The 21,516-nt window shown below is 37.3% G+C and overlaps 4 protein-coding genes across 4 annotated transcripts in view; 3 read left to right on the top strand and 1 right to left on the bottom strand.

Moving 5' to 3' along the window:
• The first annotated feature begins 982 nt into the window (after positions 1 to 982).
• LOC103512035 (putative serine protease K12H4.7) lies at positions 983 to 1,833 on the top strand. The gene is made up of 3 exons (XM_026825623.1): positions 983 to 1,071; positions 1,302 to 1,501; positions 1,829 to 1,833. Exons 1-3 carry the CDS (start codon positions 1,046 to 1,048, stop codon positions 1,831 to 1,833), a joined length of 231 nt encoding a protein of 76 aa, XP_026681424.1. The 5' UTR covers positions 983 to 1,045.
• A 4,085-nt stretch (positions 1,834 to 5,918) lies between these two features.
• On the top strand, positions 5,919 to 17,075 carry LOC103512024 (putative serine protease K12H4.7). The gene is made up of 6 exons (XM_008476778.3): positions 5,919 to 6,444; positions 8,150 to 8,329; positions 14,192 to 14,427; positions 15,316 to 15,451; positions 16,091 to 16,262; positions 16,914 to 17,075. Exons 1-6 carry the CDS (start codon positions 6,233 to 6,235, stop codon positions 17,058 to 17,060), a joined length of 1,083 nt encoding a protein of 360 aa, XP_008475000.1. The 5' UTR covers positions 5,919 to 6,232; the 3' UTR covers positions 17,061 to 17,075.
• On the bottom strand, positions 10,830 to 12,394 carry LOC103512023 (tryptophan--tRNA ligase, mitochondrial). The gene has a single exon (XM_008476776.3). It carries the CDS (start codon positions 12,352 to 12,354, stop codon positions 11,269 to 11,271), a length of 1,086 nt encoding a protein of 361 aa, XP_008474998.1. The 5' UTR covers positions 12,355 to 12,394; the 3' UTR covers positions 10,830 to 11,268.
• A 2,773-nt stretch (positions 17,076 to 19,848) lies between the features above and the next one.
• Positions 19,849 to 21,516, top strand: part of LOC103512034 — a 13,175-nt gene continuing 11,507 nt past the window's right edge. Inside the window, exon 1 of the mRNA XM_026825622.1 lies at positions 19,849 to 19,917. Within this exon, the coding sequence (XP_026681423.1) occupies positions 19,906 to 19,917 (12 nt within the window). The 5' untranslated portion in view covers positions 19,849 to 19,905. The remainder of the gene's footprint in view (positions 19,918 to 21,516) is intronic.

Below are 21,516 nucleotides of genomic sequence, written 5' to 3'. Positions count from 1 at the left end.
GTCAAAAACTTTCATCTCGATCGGGCAGTTCCAGTACGCTCAGGAAGTTGATTTTAATTTTTTTTTTTTTTTTTAAACACAAAATATTACTGTCACAAACGACATGTACTTTTCCAAGATAAATTTAGTTTTCAATTTTTTAGAATTATTTTTTTCCGAAAAAGACGCTTTCTCCAAAAAATTTGGGCATTGCACCACCATATTTCTGACCAAAATGGGTGGAATATGTATCAACTTTAATTTTTTATACAATTTCATGTGTTAAAATAGTTTTCCATAATTTGTACTTTTCCAGAGCTACCTACATAAAAAAATCTACTTTTTTTTGCTCTAAAAGTACTAAAAAGGACATAAAGAAGTAGTGATATTTTTGAAAAAATACACGTTTTTCCTGGCTAACCATTTTCTAACCACCAAAGGGGTTTTTATGGGTAGGTTTATTCCTGAATAGACCCTAGGGTCCCTAGGTACAAGACTGTAAACTTACATCATGAAATATGCTTTGAAAGCCAGGGTGTTGAAGTTGAAAAATGACGAAAGTGCCACAGAGAGGCATAATATTGTGTTTAAAAATTTTATCTAAAATTTATAAACATTAAAATAAATATATGAGATTGAATAAAATACGACTCTTCATTCTTCAGGACGTCAGTGGATTTATCAAACCTGCTCCGAGTTTGGCTTCTACCAGAGTTCCAACCAGAGTGCTCACATATTTGGTCATGAGTTCCCTGTGAAGTATTTCGTCGACATGTGTCAAGACATTTATGGTGCCAAGTAAGTCCCCAGTATATCGCGTTACTTTTTCGTCTATGGCTAGCTTTTTGTGAGCTTTGGTAGAGGAAACTTCAACAAGGAGGTTTTAGAGCGTCCATGGTTACCTATATAAAATAAAATTAGAAACACAAAAAAATATATTAATATCTATATCTAATTAGTAATTATAGTTGTTCCTGACATAAAATGAAGATAAATAATATAGAGTTGTTTCAACCAGAGTGCTCACATATTTGGTCATGAGTTCCCTGTGAAGTATTTCGTCGACATGTGTCAAGACATTTATGGTGCCAAGTAAGTCCTCAGTATATCACGTTACTTTTTCGTCTATGGCCAGTTTTTTGTGAGCTTTGGTAGAGGAAACTTCAACAAGGAGGATGGTTACCTATACATATAAAATAAAATTAGAAACACACAAAAAAAAAATTATATATTAATATCTATATCCTATATCTAATTAGTAATCATAGTTGTTTCTGATATAAAACGAAGATAATAGAGAGTTGTTTGTTCCATGGTTGAAGGTTCTCTGAGAAACTTGTGGAGGCGGCTGTGGAAAGGACAAACACAATGTATGGTGGTTTGGATTTGGAGGTGTCACGCGTGGTGTTTGTGCATGGCTCTATTGATCCTTGGCACGCACTTGGCATATATGAGACCAGATCCCAGCAAGCGCCTGCCATCTATATACCCGGTAAGGAATTTTACTTTTTTTATATATACAGTAGAATCTCAATTATTTCAACTAATTGGGGCCGAGGGTAGTTGAAATAATAGAAATTCCGTATAACACAATGAAAAAGGGACAACATTTAGATGTACTAAAGAACAAAATGGTTAATAAATACCCTATTTTGAACTGATTTGGGGGTTGAAATAATCGAGGTTCCACTGTATACAAGGTTTGATCAAAAAGTTCGCGGAATTTTCAATTTTCTCATTTGCCGTTTGATTATTTTGGAATATCGATATTATCCCTTCGAAGTATTCCCCCTGGACTATTATGGACTTATTCCGGCTTCTTTTCCGGTTTTGAAAACACTTCTTTAAGGCTGATTTAAACATGGCCTTTTTTGTCTTCCGCGGTTCCTCCTTTATGGCATCAATCGTGTCAAATCGACGTCTTTTCAAGGATTTTTCACCTCCAGAAGTAGGAAGTAGTCGTATCGTAAGGTATCACGTCTGGTGAATTTGGAGGTTGCGAGACCGTATTGCTATTGCTTTTTGACAAAAAAAAACTAGCGGACAAGGAGCGAACTGTGTGCAGGTGCATTATCACAAATTTCGCTGCCACACGTTTCATGACCAGTACCTATGTACATCTGAAAATATTGTTAGGCAAGAGGTAAATGATATTCCCACATCCTCTCTAAACTCTCTAATAGTAATAAGACGTTTGTCCATGACCATTTAAGCTCCCTCGCAGGCAACGCATTAATGTGTTTGTGCGCATACGTTTCTGCGCAGTTATTTCTGCTCCTCCGCTAGCGCGCTTGCATAGTGGCGCTACCTAACGTAGAAAAGCGTACAAACCCTAAACAGTTACAATCAAAGTACTCAGGTATAACCTGTTTGTTTTAATAATAAAGGGAATTAACCAATTGACATATGTTTGTGCGCATACGTTTCTGCGCAGTTCTTTCTGCTCCTCCGCTAGCGCGCTTGCATAGTGGCGCTACCTAACGTAGAAAAGCGTATAAACCCTAAACAGTTACAATGAAAGTACTTAGGTATAACCTGTTTGTTTTAATAATGAAGGGAATTAACCAATTGACATATGTTTCACTTGTTTGAATAGTATTGACTGGGAAGAGGCTCTTTCAAAGGCGGCAGAGTTGATAAGGGCGCGTTCACAATGCCGCTGTTTCAAATAAACCTCGACCTGTTTCCTATGAAACTCCATTACTTCCTCTGGAACGCAGGTAAGTCGACATTTCGAGCCCGGCATTCTATAGAATACCAAGGTGTTCTATAGAATATCTAGCGTTTTGGGCAAAATTTGGTAAAAATCGGACAGTCACTCATCCAGATATCAACCAAAGTCAATGTTGCTTCAAATTTCGGACTTAGAAAATTTTTCAAAAAAAAAAAAATCATTTTTTTTTTTAAATTCCAAAGTAGTTCGCAAGTTATTCAAGAAATTCGAAATTTTTAGCCGACTTTGGGTCACGTTTCGGCCTGGAAGTTGAAATTTGTCGACCTATATTTCCTCTCATAAAATATTCGGTTCACCGTTTTCTGATGAACCGTTCCGGGGATATTCGCAATTTTATTCGATTTTTCGCGAGTTATTCAAGAAATTCAAAATTTTTGGCCGACTTTGGGTCACATTTTGGCCTGGAAGTTGAAATTTGTCGCAATGACCTATATTTTTTTTTATTTTTTCATCAAATTTGGAATCATATTTCCTATCATAAAACATTCGTTTCACCGTTTTCTGATGAACCGTTCCGGGGATATTCGCAATTTTATTCGATTTTTGGACATATTTTGCACATTTTCATTTGAAAGAGATGTCCCATAAAAAATACACAGGGAGTAGAGACTTTCTCTCCTCTCCATCCCTGTCAGTGGATTCCTTTTTACTTTCCTTATCCTATAGGAAGGAAAGTAATGTAATCGGGTCAAATTTTCGATGGCGAGTTTTTAGTGCCAAAACACGTTTTGAGGTCCCTAGAGCATAAAACCAAAGTTTCAGCCATTGGTTGGCGAGTTTTTAGTGCCAAAACACGTTTTGAGGTCCCTAGAGCATAAAACCAAAGTTTCAGCCATTGGTGTGTGTGTGTGTGTGTGTCTGTCTGTAAACAAAATATCTCGAGGAGGGTTAGAGCTAGAGACTTGAAATTTGGTATGTAGCTGTGAAATGTGACAAGGATGCGACACGAAACCGGTGCAACGCTTGGCGGCATTTTACCGCTTTTTGGCTGTTTTCGTTGTAATTTAACAATAAGTCGAGGAATCACAAGAACATGTTGGAGCGTCACCATCTTTATACGACCCTTTTCGAGTAATAAAGCGTGAACCCCTAGATATACCGTACGAAGTCACGGTGAAAGAAGAATCTTATGAAGGCGACAGTATAAATGTAGAAGAAAACAATGGAAATGATGCCGTTACTAGAGATTGTTTGGAGTTTTTCAAAACTGAACAAAATACTACCCTAGGAAAACTGAACAAAATATTACACCAGGATATCAGATATAAATGTGATTTGTGTTCAAAGGATTTTTCACGCAAAGATAATTTGACAGAACATAAGGAAATACACCAGGGTATCAGGTATAAATGTGATTTGTGTTCAAAGGAATTCTCACGCAAACGTAATTTGACAAGACATATGAAAATACACCAGGGCATCAGATATAAATGTGACTTGTGTTCAAAGGAATTCTCACACAAACGTCATTTTACAAAACATACGAAAATACACCAGGGTATCGGATATAAATGTGACTTGTGTTCAAAGGAATTCTCACGCAAAGATAATTTGACAGATCATAAGAAAATACACCAGGGTATCAGATATAAATGTGATTTGTGTTCAAAGGAATTCTCACGCAAAGATAATTTGACAGAACATAAGGAAATACACCAGGGTATCAGTATATACAGTAGAATCTCAATTATTTCAACTAATTGGGGCCGAGGGTAGTTGAAATAATAGAAATTCCGTATAACACAATGAAAAAGGGGCAACATTTAGATTTTTTTTAAAAAAAAAAGAAAAAGATGAGTGTTTCACCGCCGTTTTTTTTTTCGTAGGGAAAACAACTGCTACATTGGACGCAAGTGGTCTGTGTCGTAGCATGCCCATCCCGTAGTATGCCTCTCATCAAATGGGCGAGAAGAGACACAATACTTCCCATTTAGGTGCTGAGTCAACACGGGAACACCAGAAAGTAACCCGTTGAAATATTTACAAATAGATGATGTACTAGAGAACAAAATGGTTAATAAATACCCTATTTTGAACTGATTTTGGGGTTGAAATAATGGAGGTTGAAATAATCGAGGTTCTACTGTATATGAGGTTTGATCAAAAAGTTCGCGGAATTTTCAATTTTCTCATTTGCCGTTTGATTATTTTGGAATATCGATATTATCCCCTTCGAAGTATTCCCCCTGGACTATTATGGACTTATTCCGGCTTATTTTCCGGTTTTGAAAACACTTCTTTAAGGCTGATTTAAACATGGCCTTTTTTTTCGCGGACTTTTTGATCACAATACGTATAATTTTGTTTTTTTTTTTTCCGTCCCGAAATCGGAAAGAAAGAGAGGATAAGAGAAAGACCCGTCGCGAGAACGAACATTGCCCGTTCAGGATAAGGAATTGAACCAGGGGTCTAGCGCTTACAAGGCAGACGTGCTACCAACCAAGCTAACTAGGCTGGCATTTTACGAATTCAATTTTCTTACTGTGTAATTGAAAAAATTGCTTATTAGAAAGATATTTTGCTACTGAAAGGAAAAGGAAGAAGACCACGATAGTGTAACATTATTTTGACCTCAAACAATTGTCTGTTTCGTGTTAATATAGGCCGGGCGGTGCTGCGAACTCTTGACGTTCGCGCGCCTCCCGGCGCGCTTGAAATAATAAATTACACCGAAAACCGCCAAAAAGCGGTAAAATGCGGCCAACCGTTGCACCCGATAGGAGAAAGCCAGCCGTTCCGAGAATGAACATTATCCCATCAGGATAAAATCCGCCCCGGGCGGGAATCGAACCCGCGGCCTAGCACCTAACCTCAAAATTTTGTCAAAATGTTTACCTACATGGAAGTCAGACTAAAAAGATCTACAGGCCATAACATTGGGGCTGTGTTTATGTACTGGGCTGAGCTAGGCCATTCTCGGCCTTTCTAGGCGAGTGGAAAATGATGTGGTAACTTAACACAGAGCCTTCATGAGCTTGTAAACTTGTAAAGTTGGCGGGAAATTCGAAATTTTGATTTTTTTTTTCTGCAACGCGTACAATCTGAATTCATTTTTTACTTTTTATCTCTAGTTTGCACGTTTTATACTTTTCATTTAAATTAGACATTACAAACAAGCGAATTACAAAGCAAACAAAAATAAATATAAAATAAATTTTAAAAATTGCCGCCGGGACAGAGGGTTAGAAAAAATGCCCAACAATCCCACGCTATCCTTGCTTAAGTTACCACTCCAATGCAAAACTGTAGAAACAATATCCCATCTCACCTCGTCCGAGCTCATCTCAGCCCTGTACATAAACACAGCCTGGTTGTTGCTCATTTGAGAGCTCTTTTTTGCATTTAACCTAACCCTATATAGTAACACTGATCACTGCACTCACTGCTCTGCTCACTTGAGACAACTCCTTTTATTTGTAGGAATGTTTGATTGTTGTGGCTGAAGAACTAGCTCTGAACAATATTCTATTTTCAGACATTGAAATAAATAGCAGAAATAGCTCCAGCCTCATCAAATTGATGATCATGAGTGCCACTAACTTTGTATCTATCATTTTTGTGAGTGCATTTCTGGCATTGTGTGATGCTCGATTAAATCGTTTGCTTTTTCAAAAGCATGGCACCTTGGGAGAACCAAGTGGAGTCATGTTTGAGAAGTTGCCATCGGATCAGTGGTTTGAGCAGAAATTAGATCATTTCAACATTGAAGAGCCAAGAACTTGGAAACAAAGGTAATCATTACCTACTCTAGCCATATTTTATAGTGACTTTTATATCTATATAGGTACCTACTACACTTTTTTTTATTTATATTGAATGCTGCAAATTGTATCTGTTCAAATGGGGTTTGACTGTTGACGAAAGCTGTGAGTGTGGGCACCCTAAACAGACTACCAATCATATCCAATATGACTGCCCATCTCTGTCATTCAAGAGAAACTACCTCGAAAAAAATTGTCATTTGGTTGAGCCCCATTTTAATTCCACTCCGGCTTAATTTAACCGATTTTGATGAGATTATTTTATTTTATTTATATTGAATGCTGCAAATTGTATCTGTTCAAATGGGGTTTGACTGTTGACGAAAGCTGTGAGTGTGGGCACCCTAAACAGATTACCAATCATATCCAATATGACTGCCCATCTCTGTCATTCAAGAGAATTATGAAATATTGAGGCTATTAAAACTCTTAGTCCAGAAGCTGTTGCCTGGCTACAAAGTTTACCTCTATTAATAGATAGAAGTGTTACCTATTTCTTTTGTTTTTCTTCAATGTTCCTTTGTTTTGCTTTTATATGTGGTATATCCCATGGAGGTATAAATATCCTTTGAAAAATAAAACCTCCATACAATAAATAAATAATATATACAATTATACAGAGTGTTCACATCATAGTCCCCCCACCCCCCTCACCTCAATTTTTCACCAGCGTATCAGTTATAAATGTGATTTGCGTTCAAAAGAATTTTCCTCCAAAAGCTATTTGAGTACATAAGAAATTTCACCAGCGTATCAGTTATAAATGTGATTTGCGTTCAAAAGAATTTTCCTCCAAAAGCTATTTGAGTACATGAGAAATTTCACCAGCGTATCAGTTATAAATGTGATTTGCGTTCAAAAGAATTTTCCTCCAAAAGCTATTTGAGTACATAAGAAATTTCACCAGGGTATCAGGTATAAATGTGATTTGTGTTCAAAGGAATCTTCAAGTAAGGGAAATTTGACAGAACATATGAAACTACACCGGGTATCAGGTATAAATGTGATTTGTGTTCAAAGGAATCTTCAAGTAAGGGAAATTTGACAGAACATATGAAACTACACCAGTTTATCAGATATAAGTGTGATTTGTGTTCAAAGGATTTTTCATACAAAAGAAGTTTGATACTAGTTTATAGAAGTTTATATGAACCTACACCAGGGTATCAGATATAAATGTGATTTATGTTCAAACGAATTTTCACGTCAAGGCTATTAAAAAAACATGTGAAAGTACACCAGGGTATCTTATTAATGAGAGCGGTTTTCTGTTTGTTTGTAAGAGGTTGGCGTCTAAACGGTAAGTCGTAGAAACTTGAAATTTTGTACACAGGTTCATATTTTTATGGCGGTGGTTATAGGCTAGATTAAAATTTCCTCAAGCCAGCCGTTCGCAAGTTATTCAAGAAATTCGAAATTTTTAGCCGACTTTGGGTCACGTTTCGGCCTGGAAGTTGAAATTTGTCGACCTATATTTTTTATTTTTTCATCAAACTTACAATCAAGGGTATGTCTACCGCAGAAAAAAAAAAAAAAAAAAAAAAAAAAAAAAAAAAATGAGTTCCCTGACACAAGGGGTAAAGACAACTATGAGTTCTATTTTTTAAGGTCAAAGGTAAAATTTTATTTAAAAATGCAAACACTTTATAATTTTTCCCTCCACCCCCCTTAACAGATACTTTGTCAATTCAACTTGGTACAAACATGGGGGTCCCATCTTCCTCATGATCGGAGGGGAAGGAGAAGCATCAGCCAAGTGGATGGTAGAAGGTACTTGGCTAGACTATGCACACAATCACAATGCTCTTGCTGTTCAGGTTGAACATAGATTCTATGGGAAAAGCCACCCATTGTCGTAAGTTCTATTATTATTATTATTTTAAAGAATTTTGACAATACACTATGTAGTGGGAACTGTAACAACAGAGGTATGTCTTATCCTGTCAGATGTTCTGATAATGACACAGAATGAAGTGTGCCTTTTTCTTATTCTTCCCCTGTGTATCCTACCTCACATTTTCAATGAGCTCTAAGGACCTGGTATAGCTAGCTGCACATAATGTCTTAGGTACACAGGTCACCTGTTTGTATAGTCAAACACTAACATTATTTGAGGAAGAGACTAATAGGAGCAGGCTACTCCTAGAATAAAGGTGTTATTCCTTTTCCTATTCAAGCAGTAAAAATAATGTGTTATTCTTTATTATTATGTTAAGGCGGTCTCTTCTTGATCCCTTGTGGTCCACGTTTAGAATTCTTAGTTCTTACCACGTTTAGAATTCTTAGTTATTACCTACAATGCAGTGCAATAGTCCTAAACTAAAATGGACGTGGCACATTAGGGATCAGGAAGAGACCGCCTTAACATAATAATAATACCTACCTACAATGGGCACTAGTACAGCTATTCAGAGTATTCAGCTATGTACTTATTTATTGAAAAGAAAAATTCAAATAAAAGATATTTTCAAAACTGAAATAGTTCCTTTGTTTAATATTATGTTTTCAATACATAAAACAATAAATGTAAATGAACAATCTTTTCATGCCATGGTTTCAACTTTCAAACAATTATAATATAATACCTATCTAATTAGTTTGATAATATTATTTGCTTTGTTTAATATTATGTTTTCAATACATAAAACAATAAATGTAAATGAACAATCTTTTCATGCCATGGTTTCAACTTTCAAACAATTTTAATATAATACCTATCTAATTAGTTTGATAATATTATTTGACAGATTTCACAGTTACCCTTCTTTGGTTTAAATAAAAAGTAGTAACATGGTTATCCAAGTGGTAACAAGCCTTGCCTGCCCTGCAAAGGGTCCTGGGTTCAATCCACACCATTGCATTGATGAAAAAAACTCTTTTTTTTATTGCAAATATTTCAATACATATTTTCAATTTGTTTCTTTCTGGTGTTTTTGTGTTAACCCAGCACCTACATAAATGGGAAGTATTGTGTCTTATCACACATCTGATGAGGCTTACTAACAGGATGGGTGTTCTATGACACAGGGAGTAGGTAGGTACTTTTAGTGAATCTATGATTGACTGGTCAAATGCCAAAGTCAGCTGGTAGTCAGCCCATCTGTAGGACACGAGAAGTAGCCCATCCATTTCAGGAGTCCCCAGATAGGTACTTGGTCAAATGCCAAAGTCAGCTGGTAGTCAGCCCATCTGTAGGACACGAGAAGTAGCCCATCCATTTCAGGAGTCCCCAGATAGGTACCCTGTCCAAAAGCGGTCAAAATACCGCCAACCGCAGCACCTATTTTAACCAAACGTTTTGTGTTGCATCCTTGTCACATTTCTGAACTAAATACCAAATTTCAAGTCTTTAGCTTATACCGTTCCCGAGATATTGTTAAATAATAAATTACACCGAAAACCGCCAAAAAGCGGTAAAATGCGGCCAACCGTTGCACCCGTCTTAACCAAAAGTTTCGTGTCGCATTCTTGTCACATTTGAAAGGCGGTAAAATGCCGCCAACCGTTGACAGCTACATACCAAATTTCAAGTCTCTAGCTCTTACCGTTTTCGAGATATTTTGTTTACAGACAGACAGACACAGAGACACACACACGGACCAATGGCTGAAACTTTGGATTTAGGCTCTAGGGACCTCAAAACGTGTTTTGGCACTAAAATCTGACCATCGAAAATTTGACCCGATTACATTACTTTCCTTCCTATAGGATAAGGAAAGTAAAAATGCAAAAAATTGCTGAAGAAGTGCACAGATATGTTAACCCGTGAGTACGCCGGTCTGAAAGTTACACGAGTACTCGCGGGTGAGCGCTGCGCTCACATACGCTTTTCCTCGAATCAGAATTTGTGACCTACTTCTTCCAAAGATGTTTCGACATTATTCCAGTATGTTATCAAGACGATTTCTATTGCCTAAATCCCGGGTTCGAGTCTCAATTGAAAGATGTTTCGACATTATTCCAGTATGTTATCAAGACGATTTCTATTGCCTAAATCCCGGGTTCGAGTCTCAATTGAAACAAAAAAAAAAGTGAAATTTGGTTATGATTTTTTCTTCCAATTTCCTTTGTTTTGTAAAATATGTCAAAAATCAAAATGAAAATCAGAATTTTTCACTGTAATAAATTGAGATATGTAAGACAATGTTTCAGAGATAAAATTTGTGTCTTTTACTTTTATATTTTCGCCGTAAATGACTGCCACGCCCTATGAGCGCAGCACTCATTTCACACGACTTGCTTTTTTTTAAGGTTTGACATCCTATTGAATGATGCTTATTTGAGTGTTCTTTTACCCTAATTTTTACAATATCTCTAACCGTTTCGTCGCTATATTATAAAAATAAATGTCTTTCTTTGTGTTATTTCCCAACTTTTGGTGCTCACTGCAGCATTGTAGGATTTTTCTAAATACGTATATCGCAATAATCTAGCTCCCAATTACCTACCATGCTGGCACCGGTTGCTATGTGCATTTATATTACATAGCTACTCATTTTCCTCATGAGGCTGAGTGGGCCCCGTAACCGCCAGTCATGGAATCAATCATTTGCATGATACAAATTTCTTGACCCCGCCATGAATTGAACCCAGGTCTCCCACGTGCAAGGTAAATGCAATGACCACTACGCCATGGGAGTTGACTCGTATTTATTTATTGAAATATTTCAAATGTGTCTTCAGAGATTATATCAGTCATAAATGTCTTACTCTTCTGAGGTTTGTTGCAAAACAACTCCTTAATTTACCCCATGGTTGGGACTATATATTAGGTTCTATGAAATAATCTCTCTTTTAAAACCCAATTTTACTTTTCACCTCATCCCATGTTTCCACAGCAATAGCTTGAGCCCGTATAGATCCATCCAATAGTACTTTCTCTAAGTGCTCCTTTGATTTCATCAAGTACTCAATCTCATCTCGTATAGGTTTAAATTTTTCAACAAGAACATCAGCTAGAAGCAATTTATACTGTCCCGTGTTAAGGTGTTTCACTTGAGTACAAATATCTTGTGGCAACTGATTTGTACATAGTGCATGCAGCGTGATGAGGTTTGACACAGCAGGTCTATTCTCTGGGTCATAGGTCACAGCTGAAGTACAATCAGTCAAAGCTTTCTTACATTTCCTCACAATAACCTCTGGTGGGTCTGTGATTTCTATTTTAGAGTTGGAATCAAGATCAGACTTTGACATTTTCTTGCTTGGATCTTTTAGACTTTTTACTTTACCTGCTGATTCATCTTGAGGTAAAAGTTGAGGTATGGGGAAGATTTTGTCAAATTTATTGTTAAACAGTTGTGTCAGATGATTTGCTAGGTTTATGTTGTGTATTTGATCTAGTCCTGCAGGAATGTGAGTTGCCTTGTAGAGGAGGATGTCAGCTGCTTGCAGCACAGGATAGAGAAACAAACCAGTAGGTGACTGTTTCAGTTCTGCACATTTTTCTACGTACGTAGGCATGTGGTTGAGACGGTTCACAGTACACAAACATGTTAGCACCCACGCAAGCTGTGTATGCTCAGGAACTTGAGATTGTTGGAATAGTATTGATTTCTGTGGATCTATGCCACATGCTAGCAAAGATGCTGCCATCAGTTGAATATTCTCCTTCAAATCCTTGTGTTTCTGTTTGATTGTAATTGAATGAAGATCTACAATGCAAAATATCACATCTTCTCCTTTGTTCTGTAAGGCTGACCATGTTTGTACAGCACCAAAATAATTTCCTAGATGTAGTGTTCCAGTGGGTTGAATCCCTGAGAATATTCTTTGTGGAAATGAAATCTTGTGATCACTATAGTGTCTAATTTGTTGACCAGAACTGTTAACAAACTTTTTCATGTGCGTTAATAACAAATGTGCCTTGAACCTAATCATTGTATAGTGACTGTTGATGTTCAAGTTATAGTAACTCTCTTCAGATTCGGCGGCGCGGCCGGCTTGTCGTGTAATTAAATTTAGGAAGCTGAAACCTCCATGGCCGAGTGGGTATCACACTGGGCTTGCACTCCGGAGGTCCCGGGTTCGATTCCCGGCGGGGTCGAAGTTTTTTTTCGGCTCACAGAGCTTGGAGTTCGGAGTGCACTCAGCCTCGTGAGGACAATTGAGTAGCTACTTGAATCGAGGTGCGACCAGTGGCGGCACTACCAGAGTAAAAATAATAGATATGTCAGAAATAGTAAAGGAGGCTCTTAGTAATGCTGTGATATCCAGATAAAGTAGAAATCATGTTTTTTTTTTTACTTACCTTTAATAGCCAGCGATGAGAGTACATTAAATACTCTAGTCTCTAGTTCATAGTGGATCACTGAAGTTAAGGAACGTTGTGCATGCTCACTGTCCAGATCGGCATTCGCGTGCTACTGGAATTGATCAATTATTTTAATATGCCATCAAATTCTACTTTTTTAGTTCTTGATTTTATTGAAAACACATCAATCAGCTAGGTATCAACACTCTCTTAAATTTTAAATCACATTTTTTTTGATCATCTGTAAGTCCATTTACCATTACAGAATAGAAATAATAGAATACAGATTTACATTTCAGCGTTCAGCCTCAGCTACAAATTTGAATATTTGAATTTTGCGCGCGCGCCACAGAGGTAGTTCCGTCCAGAAGAAGTGTGGAATCTCGAGCATATTAACCTTAGATTAATACCTATGAATCTTACGTATTCTTAAGAGTTCATTGCAACGGTCAATACATTAATTAGACTTATTTATCATTGACACTCGTTGCTATGTTGAAAGCCCAGAAGAGGTTAGGTAGTAGAACAGCCGCGGTAGACAGTAATACCGGTGCGACCAGTGGCGGCACTACCAGAGTAAAAATAATAGATATGTCAGAAATAGTAAAGGAGGCTCTTAGTAATGCTGTGATATCCACATAAAGTAGAAATCATATTTTTTTTTTACTCACCTTTAATAGCCAGCGATGAGAGTACATTAAATACTCTAGTCTCTAGTTCATAGTGGATCACTGAAGTTAAGGAACGTTGTGCATGCTCACTGTCTAGATCGGTATTCGCGTGCTACTGGCTTTTTCTTTTTCCGACCCCACTCTAGGCTGGATGAGGTTAATGTGAGAAGGCGGTTAGCTTGTCGCCAAATATTAACCTTAGATTAATACCTATGAATCTTACGTATTCTTAAGAGTTCATTGCAACGGTCAATACATTAATTAGACTTATTTATCATGGACACTGGTTGCTATGTTGAAAGCCCAGAAGAGGTTAGGTAGTAGAACAGCCGCGGTAGACAGTAATAGTACACAGAAAGAAGACGGAAGAACACGCGAAGACCGAAGGTTACGAAAACGAACCAGATATTACATTTAAAAAATATACCGAATTTGTCCGTAAAAAAAAAACGTTAAAACATTAAAAAATACCTAATTTTCGAACACTTTGTTCATAGTTCATGGTTGTCGTCTTTAGCTCGTTCCTTTCAACATAGCAACGAGTGTTCATGATAAAGTAAGTCCAATTAATACCCATGTAGTTGATCGGGTGTTTTCTTGTACTCCAGGGACCTGAGCGTGGAAAGTCTTCAATATCTAAGCTCATTAAAAAATACCTAATTTTCGAACACTTTGTTCATAGTTCATGGTTGTCGTCTTTAGCTCGTTCCTTTCAACATAGCAACGAGTGTCCATGATAAAGTAAGTCTAATTAATACCCATGTAGTTGATCGGGTGTTTTCTTGTACTCCAGGGACCTGAGCGTGGAAAGTCTTCAATATCTAAGCGCCGAGCAAGCACTGGCGGACCTGGCCTATTTCATCACTTCTATGAATACCCTATACAGTCTACCAGCTCACACTAAATGGATCGCGTTCGGTGGATCATATCCTGGTGCCTTAGCTGCATGGCTACGCTACAAGTATCCCCATTTGGTGCATGGGGCCATGTCGGCCAGCGGCCCCCTAAGAGCTGTCGTTGACTTCCCTGGTATGTCGACAATGACACTTATACACCTTTACACCCCTAACCCTTGGAACTACAGTACCTAACTCCATTATTATGCTGTAGAATTTTAAATAAATAAGGGGTAAATTCCATGCCTCTTCTATGGTTTTAAAAATCTTCATCCGTAAATGATTTCTTCCAATGAAATTTATCCCAGGGGAAAAGTACCAAACCCTAAACACCCCCTTTAGGTACCTACTTACTCTATTTTTTTACTGTCTATTTTTTTTTATCAAACTCAATAGGTATACCTAGCTGATCGTAATAATATCTACTTTCTTTACAAAATTTATTCCACGAAACGAAAGTAGGTAGGTAATTCGGAAAAATTACCTATAGGTACCTAACTTTTACAAATAATCTACAATAGTGATTTTTCTTCGTTTTAGTCTCAATATTTTTTTTTAATTTTTATAGTTTTTTCTGAGATAATAAAAAAAAATCATGAGAATCACCAATTGCTTCAAATGGAAGTTTAGCTTGATGAAAGTCGGACTTGTTAACCTTTTTTTATTATTATTATCTTTTCTTACAAACTCAGTCGACGCAAAAGTCCATCATAAGTTATACCACTATTGAATATGTTTGTAATTTTCACCGTTTCAGGAGTTGCCCACTGTGCTAACATGTATCCCCCCTCCCCCTCTGATCCTCCCGAGTTAACCAAGGCTCGACAGCGAATCAATCATCTGATTGGAAAATGGCTCAAACAAGAATATCATCATTAGGTGAAATGATCTAGTAGTCAAGTAACCTGACTTTTGCAAACAGAACATCAACATCTTTCCGCCGAATCTAACAGGTGATGATCCGTCTGGCGTCTGAAAGGCGTTCTAATTTCTAACCCACTAATTACTTCTATTGTTTCAGAATACTTCGGCGTGGTTGCTGATGCTTTGGCTACAGTAAGCACTGAATGTGTTAAAGCAGTCCAGACCGCCACCCATACCATTAGCAAAATGCTCAAGTCCCCTTCAGACGCTAAATATCTGACCGAACAATTCAAGTAAGATTTATTACCTACTAGCCGAAACCCGTCGCTTCGCTCCGGATTTCTGCTAGTAAATCCTTAAGGCATGGCCGTTCATGTCACTCATCCATTTAGTGGTCTAGCTCGGCGTAGCTTAACAAAAACGAACCGAAATAATCATAATAATAAGGCAGTTTATAACCTTCACGGGAGTGCAAGCAATAAGTTCACAAAGTTTCATAGCAATCGGATGAGCGGTTTGGCCAGGCATAAAGTTCGAACAAACACACACACACAATACAAAGTTTCATAGCAATCGGATGAGCGGTTTGGCCAGGCATAAAGTTCGAACAAACACACACACACACACACACACACACACACACAAACAAATATTAATTTTTATATATTAGATTGAAAGAAGTGATAAACTGATAAATTATTCTTAACGTACCTACGTATTGAAATTAGGTACATATTTATCGCTGTTGAATGGTGTGTCTCTTTTTGATAAAATTTATTCAGCACAAAGAAGTTTCCTCAATAGATTTTTGGCCCCGAATATAATAATAATCATAATAATAAGGCAGTTTATTTTTTAACACAATTTCGTTTTGAATAAACCCCTGTAAGCTGTAATATAATTAATGTTCCTTTTATGGCTGGGGGTTTCAGATTGTGCACACCTCTTGACATTAACAATGCCAAGGATGTTTCATCGTTTGTGGAGAGTCTGGCTGACAATATCGCTGGCGTTGTTCAGTATAACAAAGATAATAGAGAGAGCTCCAATCATATCACGATAGATGACCTGTGTGCCCTTCTCATGGATAAGAAGCAGGATCCTGTAAGTGTTGTCTCCAAGTTCAATTCAAATTCAAGAAATTCTTTATTATAGGGCTAAAGAGTTTTCCTATATGTAATTTATTCTACCATCTGCAAATTTGGTTCTCTTCGTACGCATGCATAGAACAGTTGCGCTTACTTGGGTGAGGTTTCAAAGTCAGAGAGCAGGGAAAATGAACAACGGATTTTTTTCCTCTTTCTTCTAGTAAAGAGTTTTCCTATATGTAATTTATTCTACCATCTGCAAATTTGGTTCTCTTCGTACGCATGCATAGAACAGTTGCGCTTACTTGGTTTCAAAGTCAGAGAGCAGGTAAAATGAACAACGGATTTTTTCCTCTTTCTTCTAAATCCCGAGATATAGCCCTTTAACTTGAAAATCTCACCTAAATTAGTGCATTAGGTCTATAAATTTAAACCTCAAGGGACTCCAAAACGGATAGTTCCACCCATTTCCCGAGTTTGAAAATATGAACCGATTGCAATACTTTCATTACTAGTATAGCTCGCTATACTGTAGTAATAGAAAGTACCATTTCCCGAGTTTGAAAATATGAACCGATTGCAATACTTTCATTACTAGTATAGCTCGCTATACTGTAGTAATAGAAAGTAAAAAAGGAAAAATATACACGTTTTATGACATTCATAGGTTGCCAGATATGCTGCCGTCAATGATTTGATTCTGAGCAAAGAAAAGAAGAAGAATCCATGCGTAGACTACAAGTATGAGAAAATGATTGAAGATATGAAGAATACATCGTGGGATAGTGAAATGGCTAATGGAGGTAAAGAATAACAATGTATTCTCTGGAAATACGTTCATAATCATTTGTATGTTCATAATACTCGTAATGTACACCCTTCACTGAGGGAAATTTTACCATTTTTCAATGAAAAAAATTCCAAGAATCAAAGAGTCTGTCTGTCACTCTTGGTGTGGGACATGTTTTAATACATGAGTTTCTGTGGGTAAACATCATGAAATATGCTTTGAAAGCCAGGGTGTTGAAGTTGAAAAATGACGAAAGTGCCACAGAGAGGCATAATATTGTGTTTAAAAATTTTATCAATCCCACAGTTTTTGAAAAAGTCCCACAGTCTTGAGGGATATTAGGGGCTCCTTCCTCTTTAGTGTGCTGCTCCGCTCAGCTACAAATTTGAATATTTGAATTTTGCGCGCGCGCCACAGAGGTAGTTCCGTCCAGAAGAAGTGTGGAATCTCAGAATACCAAGGTGTTCTATAGAATATCTAGCGTTTTGGACAAAGTGTATAATGAAATCCATAGCTATCTAGTAATATGGTATGGTATTATATAAGTTACCTAGGCTGCATTATCTGGTCAATTTATGCATTCTATAGAATACCTACCTTGGTATACCAAGGTATACCAAGGTATTTTCTATAGAATGCCGGTGACATATAAATATTTCAACAGGCTAAGTTCTGATGTTCTCGTGTTGACGCAGCACCTACACGGGAAGTATCATCTAAGGGACATGCTACGATCGCGTTTTAACTTTTAATGCTGATGAAACTGCACTTTTATGTACGTTTTCACAAGGTTGTCCATAGCGATATTATTTTCGATTTATAATATTTTTCTTCCGACGTGTTTCTGTTTGAAGTAATTTTGAAGATTGTGGTTCTCTTCTGGTTAGATATCCATAATGGATTTCTACTCCTGTGCTCAATTCGTATTCTCTCATGTTTTTGTGTCCAAGTTTGAAAAATAAGATGAGAAATTATGCACATTTATGTATACTTATTTATATTTTCTAATATAAACTTTTTCCAAAGGATGTCATTGATATTTTTTGCCTACAATAATAGCTATTCCTGTTTTTATTTTCTTTAGCTGTATTTTATTAATGTACCAAGGCTGAAAAACATGGGATTTGACAGAGGAAAGCCTAGCTACTGACGTCTTATCGTCCCGAAATCGAAGATATAAAGGAGGACAGGGGGGCAAAGCCAGCCGTTCCGAGAACGAACATTATCCCATCAGGATAAAATCCGCCCCGGTCAGTAATCGAACCCGCGGCCTAGCGCTTACAAGGCAGACACGCTACCAACCAAGCTAACTAGGCTGTCTAGGTACTTACTCTATTGTTTTTTTTTTTTTTTTTTTTTTTTTATCAAACTCAATATTTTAGAATAAAATTTTTTTTTTTTTTTTTTTTTTTTTTTTTTTTTTTTTTATCAAACTCAATAGGTATACCTAGCTGATCGTAATAATAAAATCTACTTTCTTTACAATATTTTATTACACGGAACGAAAGTAGGTAATTAGGTAGGTCTGGTATGGAATGAAAAAAGTTAGGTACAATAATAAAACTTACCTATAGCTACCTATTTATTATAGGTAGGTAGGTACCAAACTTTTACAAATCTACACTGGTGATTTTCATTAATTAGCTCATACTTCCGTGGAACGAGCTACAAGGTGTCTTGTAAACGGTCCTTTTCGCCCACAGAGGTCAGAGGTACATGAACCTCTCTGTGTTTATCAAGTTGACCGCCAATGGCGCCAAACTTTAAAATTTGAAGATATTTATGTTATGAGCTGTGAGGAAAAAAGTAGAAATTGAGGTAATTAAGAATTAACTGATAATTAACTGATTGTGGTTTTTATTACAGCAGTGTTTTCTGAAGCAGGAAACACATTTTGTAGAATTGAATTTCATTACCAATCACTCCAATCAGGATATTAGAAGTCTGAGTACACACGTAGGTAAGTCCCTATTGCTGATAGGCCTCTTAAAAAAAAAAAAAAAAATCTCTAACTCTCTCTTGTGTTTTGTCAGCAAATAAAATGTTATCTGACATTACCTACCTACCTACCTACTTACTTACTCATTTCGTGACAATGAAACACCTGATGGGTAACAATGGGTAGGTACATGAGACCTTTTATCTGTATCTTAGCATGTCCAGTCTGAAGTATGTCCCTTGCCAAATGGGTGCAAAAAGAGAATACCTGGTTCCTAACTTTGTTTTGGGGTTAGAGCTCATTCCTTCTTGTTGTGAGTTTCATCCAATTTTTTTCTGAATGTCCTGTAGGCAATATAATTAAAATGAGAGTGTTCCCACTACACATGACACAGGTTTTTTTTTTCTGAGTGATAAATAGGAATATGCTCCTAATGTAAGAGCTTTAGAAGAATTTTAGACAGGTTAAAGAGAAAGCCAGCCATTCCAAGAACAAACATTATCTATTCAGGATAAAATCCACCCCAGGTGGGAATGGTACCCATGACCTAGCACTTATAAGGCAGACTTGCTACCAACCTAGCTAACTAAGCTGGGCATATGTTTTGGCTCTTCTCATTTCACTTATAAACGGTTTCAAGTGGTTGTAAATATGGTTGTAAATAGGTACCTATGTATAACAGATCTACTATCTTCTCTGCTCATTCAAACTCTACATGGATTAAGAAGTACTCTAATCCAGATAAGATTATAAGCTACTTAGCTACTTGTTGGTTACTATTTTCAGTATGTAACAAACTTCAATAGCTATCTAGATATTGTTGCTATGATTTAACACATACATAATCTTTTGGGTCTTTTGTGCTACACACTTGGCTGCATACAGTGTATTATTACTAAATAATACACTGATGATGGCGTAACAGCCGAAATGGATCCATCTGTAATTAATTAAAAATAGTTATACATAAAACATAAAGCCAAGTGTTTTTACTCACCCAAAATCATTTTTAGTGCTTGAATTATTTTACCAAGTGTGTGTGCCAACAAATAAGTTAATACAAACTTATTCTTATTCTTTTTTTTTGTAGAGGGAACTGTAACTGCTATGGTCTTATCGTCCCGAAATCAAAGAGAGAAGGAAGACAGGATAGGAGAAAGCCAGCCGTTCCGAGAACGAACATTATCCCATCAGGATAAGATCCGCCCTGGGCGGGAATTGAACCCGCGGTCTAGTGCCTACAAGGCAGACGCTCTACCAACTAAGCTAACTAGGCTGGCTAAAACTTATTCCTTTGATGTTAGATAAAGTTTGTTCTGGGTACAGTTGGCTTTCTGCTCTGTTTGCTTTTGGGACAATAACACCTTAGCAGTTACAGCTATAAAATCTCTTAAAAAGATGGGTTTCAAGGCCTGTATGAAATTCAATCGACAATAAATGAAGCGTTCTCAGGAAGAAGGCCCTACATTATATTTGCTATTATCATAGGCCCCTCTTCGTGGGAACTATTGAAATGTTATTGACGTACTTATTATTATTATTATTATTATTATTATTATTAGTATTATTATTATTATTATTATTTATTTACGTATGTATTCATACCCTGATGTACCATACCCTATACCATACCACACAATACCATACAATACAATACAATACAATACCATACAATACCATACCCTGATGCATAGCACATACTAAGTATGTAGAAATAGTAGGTAATAATAATACAGCTTATTTATACTGCTCGCATAGGACTGAAAAGTCCCTTTACTCCAGCAGTAGGCTACTACTATTATTGTGGTCAATATCTCAAATTATATTGAGGATAAAATTCCGTACCTCGGCTGGGATTGGCTCCACGCCCTCCTGTTTACCAGGCGAGCGCCTTGACCACTACACCACTGAGGCATGTAGTGGTACATCAGGATATGATGTAACTTTGCTTGCTTACTTGCTTATCCGTGGCTAAGGCATTGTCGACCATATATGCCTGCTCCACACTATGCCTCCATTGCGCTCGGTCTTGAGCAAACTCCTGCCAGGATTCAGGATCTACTCCCATCTTCTGGACGTCCTTTTGGATGTTGTTTCTCCCTCGGGTTTAAGATCTTCTGACAGGATGATGTAACTTTGAAAAAACAAAAAAAAAATCCCTCTATTCCAGGTACTGTGTCACACCCAGGACCCCGCATTCCTGGAAGCCCTTTGCAGGACGTGGCATGTCCCCAAATTCTGCTCCCCGTCCGTCCCCACCACACCACCCCAATTCTACAACGCCCTCATTCCCATCCCCGGGGCCCACAATATCAGCAAGAAGTTCGACCCCACCCAAGTCGGCAAGTATGACATAGCCCCGGGGAAAACACCCAGGTCGTTGGCCCCGGGGGTCGCAGTGAGCAGTGGAATAGCCAGCACGGAGGTTCGATTCACGGCTCTCCTACCTGCCTATCATGTTGTGGAGGTACAGTATACGTATAAGTAGTGTTTTATGTAGACTGTCAGCCTTCCAAGATTAAAAAAAAAGATCGGAAGAGC

Source organism: Diaphorina citri, unplaced genomic scaffold (genome assembly GCF_000475195.1).
Source record: "Diaphorina citri unplaced genomic scaffold, Diaci psyllid genome assembly version 1.1 scaffold783, whole genome shotgun sequence".
In the NCBI taxonomy this organism is placed as follows: Eukaryota; Metazoa; Arthropoda; class Insecta; order Hemiptera; family Psyllidae; genus Diaphorina; species Diaphorina citri.
Note: the sequence above shows the minus strand (reverse complement) of the source record. Positions and strands in the feature narration are given on the sequence as shown.

Coding starts and splice junctions, on each gene's coding strand:
- LOC103512035 (XM_026825623.1), top strand. CDS start 1,046: ATGTGTCAAGACATTTATGGTGCCAA. Junction 1,072..1,301: donor CAAGACATTTATGGTGCCAA/GTAAGTCCTCAG, acceptor CCATGGTTGAAG/GTTCTCTGAGAAACTTGTGG.
- LOC103512024 (XM_008476778.3), top strand. CDS start 6,233: ATGATCATGAGTGCCACTAACTTTGTATCTATCATTTTTGTGAGTGCA. Junction 8,330..14,191: donor GGGAAAAGCCACCCATTGTC/GTAAGTTCTATT, acceptor CTTGTACTCCAG/GGACCTGAGCGTGGAAAGTC. Junction 15,452..16,090: donor TATCTGACCGAACAATTCAA/GTAAGATTTATT, acceptor TGGGGGTTTCAG/ATTGTGCACACCTCTTGACA.
- LOC103512023 (XM_008476776.3), bottom strand. CDS start 12,354: ATGATTAGGTTCAAGGCACATTTGTTATTAACGCACATGAAAAAGTTT.